The following is a 16649-nucleotide window of genomic DNA, read 5'->3' on the forward strand; positions in this document are numbered from 1 at the left end:
AATTGATTTTTTCGAGGAATTAAAATTAAATTTTTAAGATAACTAACACTTTCTGAGCAATTCCTGTAAAATTGTATTAAAAATAATTGAAATATTGCAATGAATTTTATTCTTTATGAAAATAATTGAATAGTTGCAAAACATATTATTAAAATTTTCAAAAATAATTGAATTCCTGAGAAGAATTTTATTATTTACGAAAATAATTGAATTTTAAAAAAATTTTATTATACGTTTTAAAAAAATTGAATTTCTGTGAAAAATTTTATTATTTTTGAAAAAAATTGAATTCTTCATAAGAATTTTATAACAAATTTTTTTTAATTATTATCAATGTTTTCGAAATCAAATAAATATTATGAAAATTTTATTTTAAATAATTGAATTCTTGTGAAAACTTTATTTGTGAAAATAATTGAATTTTTCGATTAATTAATTTAAAATAGCATTGAAAACAATTGAAATTCTTCAATAAGTTTTATTATTTATGAAAATAATTGAATTCTTGCTTAAAATTTTATGAACAATTTTTTTTTTAAATTGAATATCCATGAAAAATGTCTATTATTATTGAAAATAATTGAAATATTGTGAAGAATGGTATAAAAATTTTGTAAAATAATTGATTTTTTCGACATTTTTTTGAAAATGCTATTCTAAATTAATTAAATTCCAGTGGAAATTTTATTATTTATGAAAATAATAGAATTTTGGATGAATTTTATCAAAATTTTTTTTTTAATAATTGAATTCGTTTGCCAAATTTTATGAAAATACTTGATATTGAAAATAATTGAATTTTGAATATTTTTTGAAAATAATTGAATTGTTTTAAAGAATTTCATTTTAATTTTTGCGAATAGTTTTTTGATTTCTACCATTAGCGAATTTAAAATAGTGGAAATTCTAAAAAAAAACAGAAATAGTATCTTTTAGTGGCTGAATTTTATTTTTCAGTTTGGATTCAATTTCAAAACATTTAATCTAAATTTACCAAAATTTAATTTAATAAAATTGAATATTTTTTAGTATGAATATTTAAGTTGAAAATATTAATTTTCGAAATTTATCTGAATTGAATTTAATAAAAAGTAAATTTTATCTTTCACTTTCAATATTAAAATTCAAACTACTTTTCGAAATTTACCAAAATCGAATAAAACAGAAAGAAACGAATTTTAATTTTTCAGTTATTAGTTGCAATTTTTTTTTCTTTTTGGAAATTATTATTTCAACGTACCATCTAAAATTAAGTTTCCAATTGAAACCTCCCCAGGTCATATCGCTGGCTGTAATATATTCAAAAGTATCATCGCTAATTACGTCGATAATAGGACAAACCACTGTCGTCCTGTCATTTTCTATTCTTGCAAGCAGTGGCTCGAGCCAACCTTCCGTGCACTCGCAATGAGCATCCAAAAATGTAATTACTTGACCCTTTACATGCTTTGCGCCAAGTAATCTCGCTCTTATAAGTCCTGATCTCTTCTTCGTGCGCAAAACAGAAGTTGAAACTGGTAAAGTCTTTACATAATCCTCGAGATCCTCCTTTAGATGGTCTAAAAAAGAAATCAAAGTTAACTCACTGATAAAACTTTAAATAGTTTAAAAACAAAAATAAAATGCAAATAATATTCCAATAATAATGAAAATAAAATTGGAAATAGAAAATATACCCATTTTATGCATAATTTGTATTTCACTCAATTTGAAATTCAACATCTTATAAGAATATTTATTATTATAAAACATGAAGTTATCGATTACTTCGAGTCAAAAATTATTTATAAAAATTTTAATAAAATTCTTCGCATGAATTCAATTATTTTTACAAGTAATAAAATTTTTCACTTGAATTCAATTATTTAAAAAAATTTAAAAATTTTAAATTTTAAATTTTTCACTTAAATTCAATTATTTAAAAAAATTTAATAGAATTCGTTGCAAGAATTCAATTATTTAAAAAAAATGTAATAAAAATTCGTTGAAAGAATTCAATTATTTTCAATTATAATTCAATTATTTTCATAAATAATAATACTTTTCACAGGATTTCAATTATTTTGAAAAATGTACTAAAAATTCATTGCAAGAATTCAATTATTTTCCTAAATAATAAAGAATAAAGAATTTTGTCAACAAATTTTTAAATAATTGAATTCTTTGGCGAATTTTAATAAAACTTTTCGAGAAATTCGATTAAAATTGTATTAAAAATAATTGAAATCCGTGAAAATTTTTTATTATTTATTAAAATAATTAAATAACTGTAAAAAATTTATTATTTATGAAAGTAATTGAATTATTGCGAAGAAATTAAAAAAAAATGTTGAAAATAATTGAGTTTCAGTGAAATTATGTATTATTAATAAAAATAATTGAATGATTGCGAAGAAATTCATAAAAACTTTGTTAATAATTGAATTTCTTGTGAAATTTTTATTATTTATGAAAATAATGAAATGTTTTCATAGAATTTTATTAAATTTTTTTTTTAACATTGAATTCCTTTGAAATATTTTATTAAAATCGTAGATATTGAAAATCATTGAATTAAAGAAAATTTTCATTATTCATGAAAATAATTAAATGTTTGCAAACAATTTTATTACATTTTGTTTAATAATTGAATTCACAAAAAATTCAATTATTAACAAAGTTTTTATAAATTTCTTCGCAATCATTCAATTATCTTTATTAATAATACAAATTTCACTGTCTAGTTGTAATAATAAAAATAAATAAAAAAAAGACTAAATAATTTGAAAGACACAAATAAAATGTAAATAGTATTGCAATAATAAATTAAAAAAATGACTTTAAATAGTTGAAAAGCAAAAATAAATAATGTAAAAATAATACTATTGTAAATAATTAATAGAATATTAGTTATTGATGTTATAATTAATATTAATTTCGATTTATTTAGAAGAACCATTAATGAGAAAATTTTAAATAAAAATAAAAAAAAAAAAAAAAAAGAAAAAAAAAAAGAAAGAAAAAAAGAAGTTCTGAACGTTCAAATAGCGAAATTTATTCATTTCTCCTTGAGAATTAAGATTGTATTGCAATAATGTTGCGAATAAAAATTGCAATAATATTGTAAATGATAATTTATTGCAACAATATTGCAATAATAATTTATGTCAATAATATTGCAATTTTCAAATGGTAATTTATTACAATAATAGTTGTTATAAAAATTTATTGCAATAATATTGTTATTAAAAATTATATATAAAAATTATATTCATTATTAAAAATTGAAGTAAAAAAAGTAAATTATGTATATAAAGATTCTAATATGTCTAAATATTAAATTTTATTTTTGCTTTTTATGAGTAATTTTTTAATGTTTCCCAAATGAAGGCTCAAATGAATGAATTATTTTCTAAAACCCTTTCGTAAATTACTGCTCACAATAGAAATTAAAAACTTAAATTTGAAAATAGAAACTTCGTAATTAACATTTTTTTAAAGTGACGCAAAATTATTGCAACAAAAATTTTAGTCTGGAGAAGAAATGATAAATGGAAAAAGAATAAAATTTCGATTATTTGAACGCACAAAATTTTAGGATTTTGAAATTCATAATTTTGGGATTTTGAAATTAATAATTTTCAGATTTTGAAATTAATAATTTTTAGATTTTAAAATTATTAATAATTTTGAGATTTTGAAATTAGTAATTTTAACATTTTGAAATTAATAATTTCGAGATTATGAAATTAATAATTTTGAGATTTTGAAATTAATAATTTTGAGATTTTGAAGATAATATTTGCAGAAAAAAAAAAAAAAATTTTTTCGTTTAAACGTGGAGAAAATTTTTAGTGGATGATAATCACCTCGCTCGCTGGCATCATCGACGAGAATAATTTCTTGTAGTAAATTTTTTGGTGAACGATTAATAACGGACCAAATTGTTCTCAACAATGTGCTCCACGCTTCATTATGAAAAACAATAACAATACTAGTTTTTGGAAGAAGCTTGGGATAAGTTTTACTTTTACAATCCTCCAATCGAACATCCTTTAATGAGCGATTCAACGAAATCATATCACTCGCCATTAAATTAAATTGATTCAATTTAAAAAGTTCCTGCTGCTTCGCCTCATCCTCAGCGGGAATATGAACGGCCGAACCACTTTCGCCAGGACTACCCGAGCGTCCTCTCACCGTTGCCGCCGGTCGCCAATCAAATATTTCATTTCGCTTATATTTCTTTCGCATTTTCGTTATTGGATCAACATCGCCAATTAATTCATTGGCGCTTTCTGGCTCTTCAGTTTGCCTAATGTCAGGACAATTCCAACCTGAGCCGCCGATGCAGTCCGAATAGAACATTAATATCATCACGTCCAAAAGGAACCAGACTAGCGAGGTCAACAGGATCACCTGGCAAGTGTGAATCCTTATCTTTGAGCGAAACATGTTTGGAGTCTCGTTGTGTGCTTGAGGCTCCCCACCAAACTGAGCTCATCACCTGGTCTTTAGATCCAGATTTTTTAACAAGTCTGCTGTAGGTTTAGCAGACATTCGACGTTAATTTTTTTTTTTTTTTACTAGCCGATTAATACTTTTGGAATGAATCACACATTATTCTGCCTCTCTATAATCTGCAACAGAAATATTATTTTTATTAATAATTTCCTCTTCTTCTTCTTCTTCTCTCTTCGTTTCTAACTAATTATTATTTAACATAATATTATAAAATACATTCTTTGAAACAATTCAATTATTCTCAAAAATATTTTAATTAAATTCTTTCCAATTATTCTATTACTTTCCATAAAAATAATCAAAATTCTTCAATGAATTATTTTTAAAAATTTTATATCAAAAATCTTCACATGAATTCAATTATTTTCAAAAATTTTAATAAAATTCTTTCCAATAATTCTATTATTTTCCATAAATAATCAAAATTCTTTCCAATAATTCTATTATTTTCCATAAATAATCAAAATTCTTAGAAAGAATTTGATTATTTTCGAAAAATTATTATTTTCGAATTATTTTAACAGAAATTAAAACTATTTTCGTTTCAATTTTCAAAAAGTTTCTTGACTGAATTCAATATTATTTTCAAGAATTTTATAACAAAATTCTTCATAAATTCAATTATTATTAAAAATATTAATAAAATTCTTTACAATAATTCTATTATTTTCAATAAATAATCAAAATTCTTAGCAAGAATTTGATTATTTTTTTAAAAATTATTATTTTCGCATAAATTAAACTATTTTCATTTCAATTTTAATAAAGATTCTTGACTGAATTCGCAATTATTTTTAAAAATTTTATAATAAAATTCTTCACATGAATTCAATTATTTTCAATACAATTTTAATTATATTCCATAGAAAGAATTTAATTATTATCAAAAAATTTAAATAAAATTCTTAGAACAATTTAATTATTTTCAAAAATTTAAATAAAATTCCTTCCAATAATTCCATTATTTTCCATACATAAATAATCAAAATTCTTCGTAAAAATTTAATTATTATAAAAAAATTTAAATAAAATTCTTAGAACAAAATTTTATTCATAAATTTTAATAAAATTTCTTAACTGAATACAATTATTTTTTTTTTAAATTTATAATAAACTTTTTCTCATAAATTCAAGTAGTTTCAAAAATTTTTAAAAATTTATTACAAGAATTTAGTTATTTTCAATAAAATTTTAATTTAATTTCCGTGAAAAAATTTAATTATTTAAAAAAATTTCAATATAATTTTTCAAAAAAAAAAAAAAAAATAAAACACGAATTCAATTATTTTTAAAAATAAAAAAATTCTTCGTAAGGTATTCAATTACTTTCAATAAAGTTTCTTGAATTTATTTATTTAAAAAATTCTTAATCAAATTCTATGCAAGAATTCTATTACTTTTAAAAATTTATAATTCAATTCGGCGAAAGTATTTAATTGTTTAAAAAAATGTTAATATAATTCTACGAAACAATACAATTATTTTTTAAAATTTTAATCAAATTTTATGCAAGAATTCAATTATTTTCAAAAATAATACAGTTTTTAAAAAATAACTCAAATTCAATTATTTTTAAAAATAAACAAAATTCTTCAAAATTAATTATTTAAAAAAATTTTAATATAATTCTACAAAACAATACAATTATTTTTAAAAATTTTAATCAAATTTTATGCAAGAATTCAATTATTTTCATAAATAATAAAATTCTTCGTACAAATTTAACTTTTTTCAATAATACAGTTTATAAAAAATATCTCAAATTCAATTATTTTTAAAAAATAAAAAAATTTTTTGTAAGTTATTCAATTATTGTCAATAATGCTTGAAAAAAAAAAATTTCCAAAATTTTTGATAAAATTGTTTATTACAATTCAATATTATTTTCAATGAAATTTTAATTATATTCCACATAAAGAATTTAATTTTTATCAAAAAATTCAAATAAAATTCTTAGAACAATTTAATTATTTTCAAAAATTTTAATAAAATTCTTTCCAATAATTCTATTATTTTCCATAAATCAAAATTCTTAGCAAGAATTTAATTATTTTCAAAAATATTAACATTTTTCACAGGAATAAAACTACCTATTTTCATTTTAATTTTAATAAAGTTTTTTGACTGAATTTAATTATTTTCAAAAATTTTATAATAAAATATTTCACATGAATTGAAAAAATTTAAGAAATTTCCTCAAAATAATTTATTTTTGAAAAATCTAATCTAATAAAATTCTTGAAAAAAAAATTCGTCTATGTATTTTCAAAAATTTTAATAAAATTCTTCGCAAGAATTCAATTTTTTCAAAAGAATTGAATCATTCAAAAAATAATTAATCAATTTCTTGATACAAAAATTTAATTATTTTAAATAAAATTTCAATTATATATCTGGAAAGAATATAATTATTTTCAAAAATTCTAATAAAATTCTATACAATAATTAAATTATTGCGGATTAAATGTAATAAACTATTATTTAAAAATTATAATAAGTTTTATTTTTTCGTTTAGAAAAATTGTTAGAATAATGGTATTTTTCTCTCAATTTCTAGACAGAATTTTCATTTTTGCCAACATCCCAATAATAAATTCAATTATTTAAAAAAAAAAATTGTTAATAGATATTTTTAAAGTAGGTATTAAATTCATTTCAATAACATTTTACGATAATCTAATTGTTTAAAGAGATTTTGAATTGAATTCCTATGAAATTTGAAAGAAAATTAATTTTTATTCATGAAACTAATTGCAACAATTAATTGCGTTAATAAAATTAATAGCCAAACAATTAATTGCATTAAAAAAATTAATTGATTGTTATTAATTACTATTTTCTAAAATTTTAATAAAAAATTCATCTATTTCTTTATAAATAACAAAATTTTTCGCAGATATTCTATTATTTTTGGAAAATATAATAAAATTCTTTACAAGAATTCAGTTATTTTAATAAAAAATTAAGTTAATAAAATTAATAGCCAAACAATTAATTGCAATAATAAATTTATTAGCAAAAATAATTTAATTGCATTAAAGAAATTAATAAAAAAAACAATAAGTTGCATTAGGAATATTAATTGCATTAATAAAATTAGTTTTTATTAATTAAACTAATTGCATTAATAATAATTATTAGCAACAACAATTAATTGACTGAATGAAACTAATTTTTATTGATTAAACTATAATTGCAATAACAATAACATTTTCATAAAATACAAAGAAACAATATTTAAAATACAATAATAATTTACAAAACAAACAAAAATTCTTCAAATCTGCAAAAAAAAGGAAAATGTCTACAATTTCACGGATTATAAATTCAAAATAAGATTACCGTTTTCAGCAAAAACTTGTTCAGACCGACGAGTTTATTAAACTTTCAAAAGAAAAAAAAAGAAGTACAAATTGTCATTAAAATCTCATTTTAACTTCTTTCTTGCTCTTTAAAATAGCAATTTACAATTAAAAATCCCGGTATAGTTTTCATTTTTTTCTTTTGAAACTCTATTGTAAAATATTTGAATTCGTTTGATAGAATTACGAAAGGGGAAAATTATCGGGAATTAAATGCGCAAACTTGCATGAAAATTAGAACATAAATTCTCCCCTTCCCCCTTCATCCTTGCATTTTGAGATATGATAAAATTCAAACAGCAGGAACAGCAGAAGCTTTGTAAAGCTTAACTTGGTACTGAGTATGCGAGTCAAGTTGAGAAAGCAATGCATTATTGTCTGTGTCATGACGATGTGAAATGTACATTGCGACGTTCCTCTCGACCATAAATATTCGCAAAATGTTCCTATAAGTCCATATAATATGGTTTAATTCAATGGCGCGTGAATAACATTATAATATACTTTTTTTTTCTTTAAAATATATACCTAAATATTTCACCCTCTATAAATTTTATTTTATCAAAAATATACATCTATTCTAATAATCAAAAATTTTATTTCCACTTTTTTATAACTCACAAAATTGCTCATAAAAAAAACATACATTATTCTGTACATATATCGTAAAAAAAAATTGTTTTTCAGAAAAAGTCAAGATAAACTTTTTCTATATTAAAATTAAACTAAAAAAATAAATAAGTTTTTTTTTTCGCAATTTTTGATAAATAAATTAACTGAAAAATTAGCAAAATTTCAATTGCAATCAGAATTGAGAGATTTTATATTAAGACTTATGTTTCTGATGATTTGAGAAATTAATTGAAGCTGATAACACTATCGGAAATAATCTTCTCTGACATTGGGAAAATTTCGTGAAAAGTTAAAAGTTGGTTGAAAATGGTTATAACTGGATCTGACATTATCGGAAATTTTCATGGTAGCACGAGTCTCGCTTATTACAAAAGTCGAGCGACTCTTGTTTTTTTCTCTTTTCCCATTTTTTTTTTTTTTGCTCTCTTTTCTGGATTCTATATAGAAATTGGTGCTTTCGCAGTGTTCCTAGCAAATAACTGATCGCTGTTCAAAAAATTCCAATCGACGAGTTGAAAATTCGAATAAATTTTTTTTTTTAAATACTCGATACAGAGGAATTTTTTTTTTTTTATAGCAATTCGTGAAAATATAAATTTCAGAGTTGAATGATTTCAAATTTCCGAACAGTTTCTTTTTTTCTAATTTAACTTCTCTGATGGTGAATTTTCAAAAATCGGTGAATTATTTTTGTTTAAAATGAAATTTCCTTTTTGATAAAAATGATGTGACGAAATTTTTATTTAATCACAATTCTAATTTCTTTTAGGTAAAAAAATATATTTTTTTCAGATTTTTACCTACTACAGTCTTTAATCAATCGAATTTCCATTTAATCGAAAATTTAGTAGGTATATAATAGAATTATTGTCCAACCTAATTTTTAATAACAAACTTATTTTCATACTTTTTGAAAGGAATTTTTTTTTAATTTTCATTTAAAAAATTTCTAATATTTAGCCGAAAGTTTTAAATAAGTACGCAAATGAAAATAAATTGTAAAGATATAAAAATTTGACTGAATGAAAATGTTTGTAAATGAAAATTTTGTTAACTAGACAATTTGCTAATTATAGATATAAATTTTCTCAATTCGATGATTAAAATTTTTTTTTAAATTTCTTTAGTTAAGAATTTTTTTGAGAAATTCATTGTAATCTTTGGAAATTTATTGCATTTCAGGAGAATATTATTTGAATTTTTTTAAAAATTTTTTGAATTACTGTTGGAAAAGAATTTTAAATTCAAACTTCTTTCAAAGAATTGGAGTTTCAATAATTGTTCACAATTCTAGTAAAATTTTTGAAAATAATTGAATTGTTTCGAAGAATTTTATTTAAATTTTTTGATAATAATTAAATTCTTTCGAGGAATATAATAAAAATTGTATTGACAATAATTGAATTGTAATAAACAATTTTTTTGTTAATAAACAAATTTTTGAAAGTATAATTGAATTTTTTTAAAGAATTTGATTGAAAATTTTTTAAATAATTGAATTCAAGAAACTTTATTGAAAAGAATTGAATACCTTGCAAAGAATATTGTTATTTTTTTTAAATAATTAAATTTGAGATTTATTTTTAAAACTGTATTATTGAAAAAAGTTGAATTCGTACGAAGAATTTTTATTTATTTATTCAAAAAGCATACGGGCAAATGCCCTTATTTATTATAAATAATTTTATTATTTATGAAAATAATTGAATTCTTGCATAAAATTTGATTAAAATTTTTCAAAATAATTGTATTGTTTCGTTGAATTATATTAACATTTTTTAAAAATAATTAAATACTTTCGCGGAATTTAATTCAAATATTATTAAAAATAATAGAATTGTAATAAACATTTCTATCAAAATTTTTAAAAGTAATAGAATTTTTTCATAGAATTTGATTAAGAATTGAATTTAAGAAACTTTACTCAAAGTAATTTAATACCTTACGAAGACTTTTTTTATTTTTTTATTCGATTTTTTTTTAAAAAAGCTGTATTTTTGAAAAAAGTTGAATTCGTACAAAGAATTTTATTATTTATGAAAATAATTCAATTCCCGCATAAAATTTGATTAAAATTTTTAAAAATAATTGTATTGTTTCGTAGAATTATATTAAATTTTTTTTAAATAATTAAATTCTTTCGCTGAATTTAATTAAAATTTTATTGAAAATTACAAAAATCTTCTATAATGAATTTTTCCAAATTTTTAAAAATAATTGAATTCAGTCAAGAAACTTTATTAAAATATGTCCCTAAAGTTTCGAACGTTCAATTGAACGACGATATTTTTATTACTTCTTTTAATCCGAATTTTACATATTTTTAAAATATTGTTTTTTTATTTTAAAGAAAATATTTTCTTAGCTAAATAAATAATTATTATTACAATATTTTTCCATTTCAGTCTATTAATTTTTTTAAATATTAGAACACAAAAAAATATTTCGTTCATTTGAACGTTCAAAACTTTAGGTAAATATTAAAATGAAAATAGTTTAAAACCTGCGAATAATTTTAATACTTTTGAAAATAATTAAATTTTTGCGAAGAATTTTGATTATTTACGGAAAATAATAGAATTATTGGAAAGAATTTTATTAATATTTTTGAAAATAATTAAATTGTTTCGAAGAATTTTATTGAGATTTTTGAAAATTGTATCAAAAAATAATTGAATATTCATACGAAGAAATTTATTATCTATGAAAATAATTGAATTCTTTCGAAATCTTTTATTAAAATTGAATTGAAAATAATTGAATTCTGGGAAGAAATTTATTATTTATAAAAGAATTTTATTAAAATTTTTGAAAATAATTGAATTTCAACGAAGAATGTTATTAAAATTTTTTAAAATACTTGAATTTTTCCGACAAATTTTATTAAAATTGCATTGAAAATAATTGAGTTCTTGTATAAAGAATTTTATTAAATTTTATAAAAATAATAGAATATCTGCGAAGAATTTTTTTTTTATAAAAAAATAATTGAATTTTTGCGAAGAATTTTTTATTAAAATTTTAGAAAATAGTGAATAATAACAATTAATTAGCGAATGAGTGAATTAATTAATAGAAATTAATGGATACAAATCCAAGTCTTTCTTTGATCGTAGTAATAATTAATAATTAATTAAATAAAAAATTCATTGAATAAAAATTAAAAATTAAAATAATTAAAAATAAAAAGTACGTTTTTATTCGATTCGGTTAAAAAAATTTTCCAAAGTACAGAAATTATATTAAATTAGACAAAATTGGATCAATTTTGAATGTTTAATAAATTTCAGATATTCATGAGCCTTTTTTTCTGAATAATCAATAAATCACGGAGCGTTGAAAAAAATTGAATTATATAATGAAAAATTCCCTTTCATAATACTAAACTGATTTAAATCTCGTTATTACATCTTTCTGGGGTTTTCATTTGAATGAAATATAAACGTGAATGGATAAGTATATATGTGTGAAACTAAAGTTCGCCGCGCACGGTAACTGAGAGTTTGAGGCGTTGTTTGAACACGAGCTAAAAGCAATTTAGTAGATTAGTGTTTACTAATACCACTGTGCACTTAGGGCACAAGGAAGTTAGTTAGAAACGGTTGAAATGTTTCAACTATTTCCTGTCATCTGCATTCAACTATAATAAATTATTATAATTTTATAATTATCTTATAAAACAAATTATCTCTGAAAACTATGAAAATAAATTTTCCCCGAAAAAAATCGAAATTAAAAAAATTATCGTCTCATTAAAAATTCTTTCTTTTTAATTTTCTTCAATTTTCCAAATTTCCCTTTCAAAAAGGGAATTTTCAATTTTTTTTTTATAACTCTGATTATATACACTATAAAATGTGAAATTTTCCTTTGAATTTAAATTCTATTCTGGGGGATAAATATTTTTCCCTCGACAAGCATATAAATTTTCCTCTCACTGAGAATGATCGAAATGGTTCAAAGGGCAGAGATAACGAGAAATGGATATAAAAACTGCGAGTATTAAAAGAATTTTGAATATCCTTTTTTGTTTGCTTGGTAGAAAAAAAAATCCACCTTTGTGAATATTGTCAAATGTTACATGAAAATTCGTCGAATCGTGCGAATTAATGAATATACCTTTTACACCTTTTGTCATTCAATTTTTTTTTTTTTTTTTTTAAGTATTCCCGTATCGTTTACCATTTTTTTTTCTTTCATCGAGAGAAAGATCAACCCGTGCGAAACGTCAATTAGCGGGGAAATTAAAACGGAAGTCCGTTAAGTAGTCGGCGAACCGTTTCCTTTTCGTTCCCATCTCAAATTCACGATACCGTTCAAATCCGAGACATTTAAAAAGGAAAAACAAAAAAAAAAAATCATCAGTTTTTAAAATAAATTTCTCATTAGAATATATGAAAATTATTTGCCAATAATTTTACTGGTGGGGGAAATTTTTTTTAATTATCTGTACACAAAATTACTAAAACAAATAAAACAATTTCTATAGTTTTGGACGTTCTAATGAACGAATTTTTTTTGTTTAAATATTTTTACAAAATAGTATTTTTGTAAAAATGTTTAAACAAAAAAAAAATTAAAAATTAAACTAATTATAGTCAGGAAATTTTATGAAAATTGTACTAAAAATAATTTAATTCATATGAAGAATTTTACTATATTTATTGAAAATAATTTAATTCTCGCATAAAATTTGATTAAAATTTTTAAAAATAATTCTATTGTTTCGTAGAATTATATTAAATTTTTTTGAAAATAATTCAATTCTTTCGCGGAATTTAATTAAAATTTTATATTGAAAATAACTAAATTCTTGTAATGAATTTAATTAAAATTTTATTAAAAATTACTATAAATTCTTGTATAATGAATTTTTTCAAAATTTTTAAAACTGTTTGAATTCATGTGAAGAATTTTTTTTTATAAAATTTTAAAAAATAATTGAATTCAGTCAAAAAATTTTATTGAAATTAAAATGAAAATAGTTTAATTTCTGCGAACAATTTTAATATTTTTGAAAATAATTAAATTCTTGCGAAAGAATTTTGATTATTTATGGAAAATAATGCAATTATTGGAAAGAATTTTATTAAAATTTTTGAAAATAGTAATTGAATTGTTTCGAAGAATTTTATTAAGATTTTTGAAAATTGTACTAAAAATAATTGAATTCATACGAAGAAATTTATTATCTATGAAAATAATTGAATTCTTTCGAAATCTTTTATTAAAATTGAATTGAAAATAATTGAATTCTGTGTAGAAATTTATTATTTATAAAAGAATTTTATTTAAATTTTTAAAAATAATTGAATTTCAACGAAGAAAAAAAATTTTTTTTTAAAAGTTATTAAAATTTCTTAAAATACTTGAATTTTTTCGACAAATTTTATAAAAATTGTATTGAAAATAATTGAATTCTTGTAAAGAATTATGAAAAATAATAGAATTATTGGAAAGAATTGTATTACATTTTTTTTAAATATTTGAATTGTTTCGAAAAATTTTATTTAAATTTTTTGATAATAATTAAATTCTTTCGAGGAATATAAGTAAAATAGTATTGAAAATAATTTAATTTTTTAAAAATTCTAATTACTGTTAGAAAAAGAATTTTAAATTTCAAAAATAAATCAAGTTTCAAAGAATTTTAATTCAAAATTGAATTGAATTTTTTTAGTAATTATTTTTCTAAAATTGTTTAATAATTTAATTTAATTTTTTTATTAATTAAACTTTTTTTAATAATTATTTTCCTAAAGTTTTGAACGTTTAAATGAACAAAAATTTTTTTCGGTTTAAATAAATATTAAAATATTAAAATATTAAAATTAATTATTCTAAAAAGGAAAATATTGATTCTAAAATAATTATTTGGAAATTTTTTAATTATCATTTTATTATTTATTTTATTTAAATTTTCTGTTATTGGATTTTTAATCTACGAAAATAGAAAAAAAGCGAATAGCGAAAACTTTAAAAGAAACAACTAAAAATTTCCCCAATACAGAGAAATTTTTATCTGTTTCAGTTAAAAAAATTTTTTCCCCATAATAATAAAAATAAAAATAATAGAAAAAAATAAATTGATCTCAGCGATAATAATACCATTAAAAAAGTAATTCTAAAAGAAAGAAAAAATAATAGAGTAATAGGAAACAAATAAAAAACAGTGAAAATGCCCAACGATAATAATAAAATTCCTAACTCACACAATAATTCCAGTCGTTAAAAATCGAGAAACTCTTTTAAATAAATAAGCAAAGTAAAATAAAAATTAAATGGAATTTCTGATTGTACATAAAATAATTCTTCGAGTTCTAGATTTGTATCGACTTACTAAGACGTTATGTGGTCGAATGATTAGCGGTAAACTGTGAAAATAACGGCTACTGTACCATACGGCGGAAGAAGGGTATAATACTTGCCAGTATAATACATTTGACGTTCATTGACCATATCAAAAAAAAAAAAAAAAAAAAATTGGAAAAAAAATTCTAAACAAGGGTTTAATTCTTATTCTGATAAAAAAAAAGTTATTAGCAACGTGAAGCAAAAAACAAACATTTTCTTCTCGATAAAATGTCTAATTGAGATAGAAACAGTTATAAATTAATTGAAGTCTACGTCTCTAAAATAATTATATCCCCCCCCTCCCCCCTCCATCCAACTTTTCTAATATCGAAAGAATTAAAATTGCGCATATTCTTATAATGATTAATTCCCGTCTTACTTATTTGCTCGCATTCTCTTCAGATCCATTTGCATTGTATTATAAATATTTTAACAGTATTTTTATAATTAATTAATATTATACAACATTGTTAATATAATTAATACAATTTATATAATTAATACAATTACTATAACTAATAAAATTAATAAAATTAATAAAATTACTAATTAATAAAATATTATTGAATATTAATTATTTTTTATTCCCTCAAAACGGAAAAAAATATAAGTAATAAAAAATAAAAAATAAAATATTATTTAATATTTTGTTTTATTCCCTTTCACTAAAAAAATTATTTGCAGCAAATGGTTTTTATTTCAGTAAAATGATGTATTTGGTTCAAATACTGAATTTATTGGTTCAAATATAATTTCTTCTTCTCAGAAACAATTATTTTTATAATAATTGATTTCGAAAGTTCTTCGAGAATTCAATTATTTAATTATAAAAAATCAATTTTTTTATAATAATATTGTAACTGAAACTCTTCATGGTTTTTTTTTCATAAAGATCATTAAAAAGAATTATTTTCAATATTTTACTAAAAAATATTGCAAATAATTAAATTAAAAATTTACAATGAAAAAATTACTAGGAATTAAATATTTAAAGAAAAAATTATTCAAATTCAATTTTTTGAAGTTAATTTCCATTCATTTTTATTTTCAAAATTTTCAATTGAAGATTTTTCATGAAAATTCTTGAGAATTGAATTATTTTCAAAATTTACAATTAAAAATTAAAATTCTCCAAGATTTGATTTTAAAAAATTTTAATGGAATACTTTTAAAAAAAATCAATTGCTTACAAAAATATTTTTTGTAAATATTTGGTAAATTACAATTAAAAAATTTCTAGGAATTAAATACTTTTTAAAAAAATTATTTAAATTCAATTTTTTGAAGTTAATTTCCATTATTTTTCATTTTCAAAATTGTCATTTGAAGATTTTTCATTAAAATTTTGGAGAATTCAATTATTTTCAAAATTTGCAATTTAGTTCAAAATTTTCAATGAAAATTCAAATACTTATTTAAAAAATATTTAATATAACTTTTTTGAAGTTAATTTTAATTAATTTTCATTTTCCAAATTTTCGTTTGAAGATTTTTCATTAAAATTCTTGAGAATTGAATTATTTTCAAAATTTAAAATTAAATTTCTCAAAGATTTGATTTTAAAAAATTGTAATGGAATACTTTTAAAAAAATCAATTATTTACAAAAATATTTATAAATATTCGACACAATTTAGTAGAAAAAAAATATATTGTAACTTAACTCTAACGAAACGTTTCAAGTTAAAAAAAACTCTATGTAAAAAAATAATTATCTCGGTTTTTTTAAATACAGAGTACTTTAAAGTACCTTTTGTATTTTTCTACAAAGAATATTTATTTTAAAGTTGGCACTTTT

At 19.8% G+C, this 16649-nt stretch overlaps 1 protein-coding gene across 3 annotated transcripts in view; it reads right to left on the reverse strand.

Moving 5' to 3' along the window:
* The window catches only part of LOC122507891 (polypeptide N-acetylgalactosaminyltransferase 5), a 54753-nt gene that overhangs the window by 13032 nt on the left and 25072 nt on the right, over positions 1-16649 (reverse strand). For all 3 annotated transcript variants that reach the window (XM_043620873.1, XM_043620874.1, XM_043620872.1), the window contains 2 exons: positions 3849-4619; positions 1241-1559 (listed from right to left, as the gene is read on the reverse strand). In XM_043620873.1, coding sequence (XP_043476808.1) covers positions 1241-1559; positions 3849-4434 — 905 coding nt within the window. In that variant the 5' untranslated portion in view covers positions 4435-4619. The remainder of the gene's footprint in view (positions 1-1240; positions 1560-3848; positions 4620-16649) is intronic.

This window comes from Leptopilina heterotoma, unplaced genomic scaffold (genome assembly GCF_015476425.1).
Source record: "Leptopilina heterotoma isolate Lh14 unplaced genomic scaffold, ASM1547642v1 Lhet_52, whole genome shotgun sequence".
NCBI lineage: Eukaryota > Metazoa > Arthropoda > Insecta > Hymenoptera > Figitidae > Leptopilina > Leptopilina heterotoma.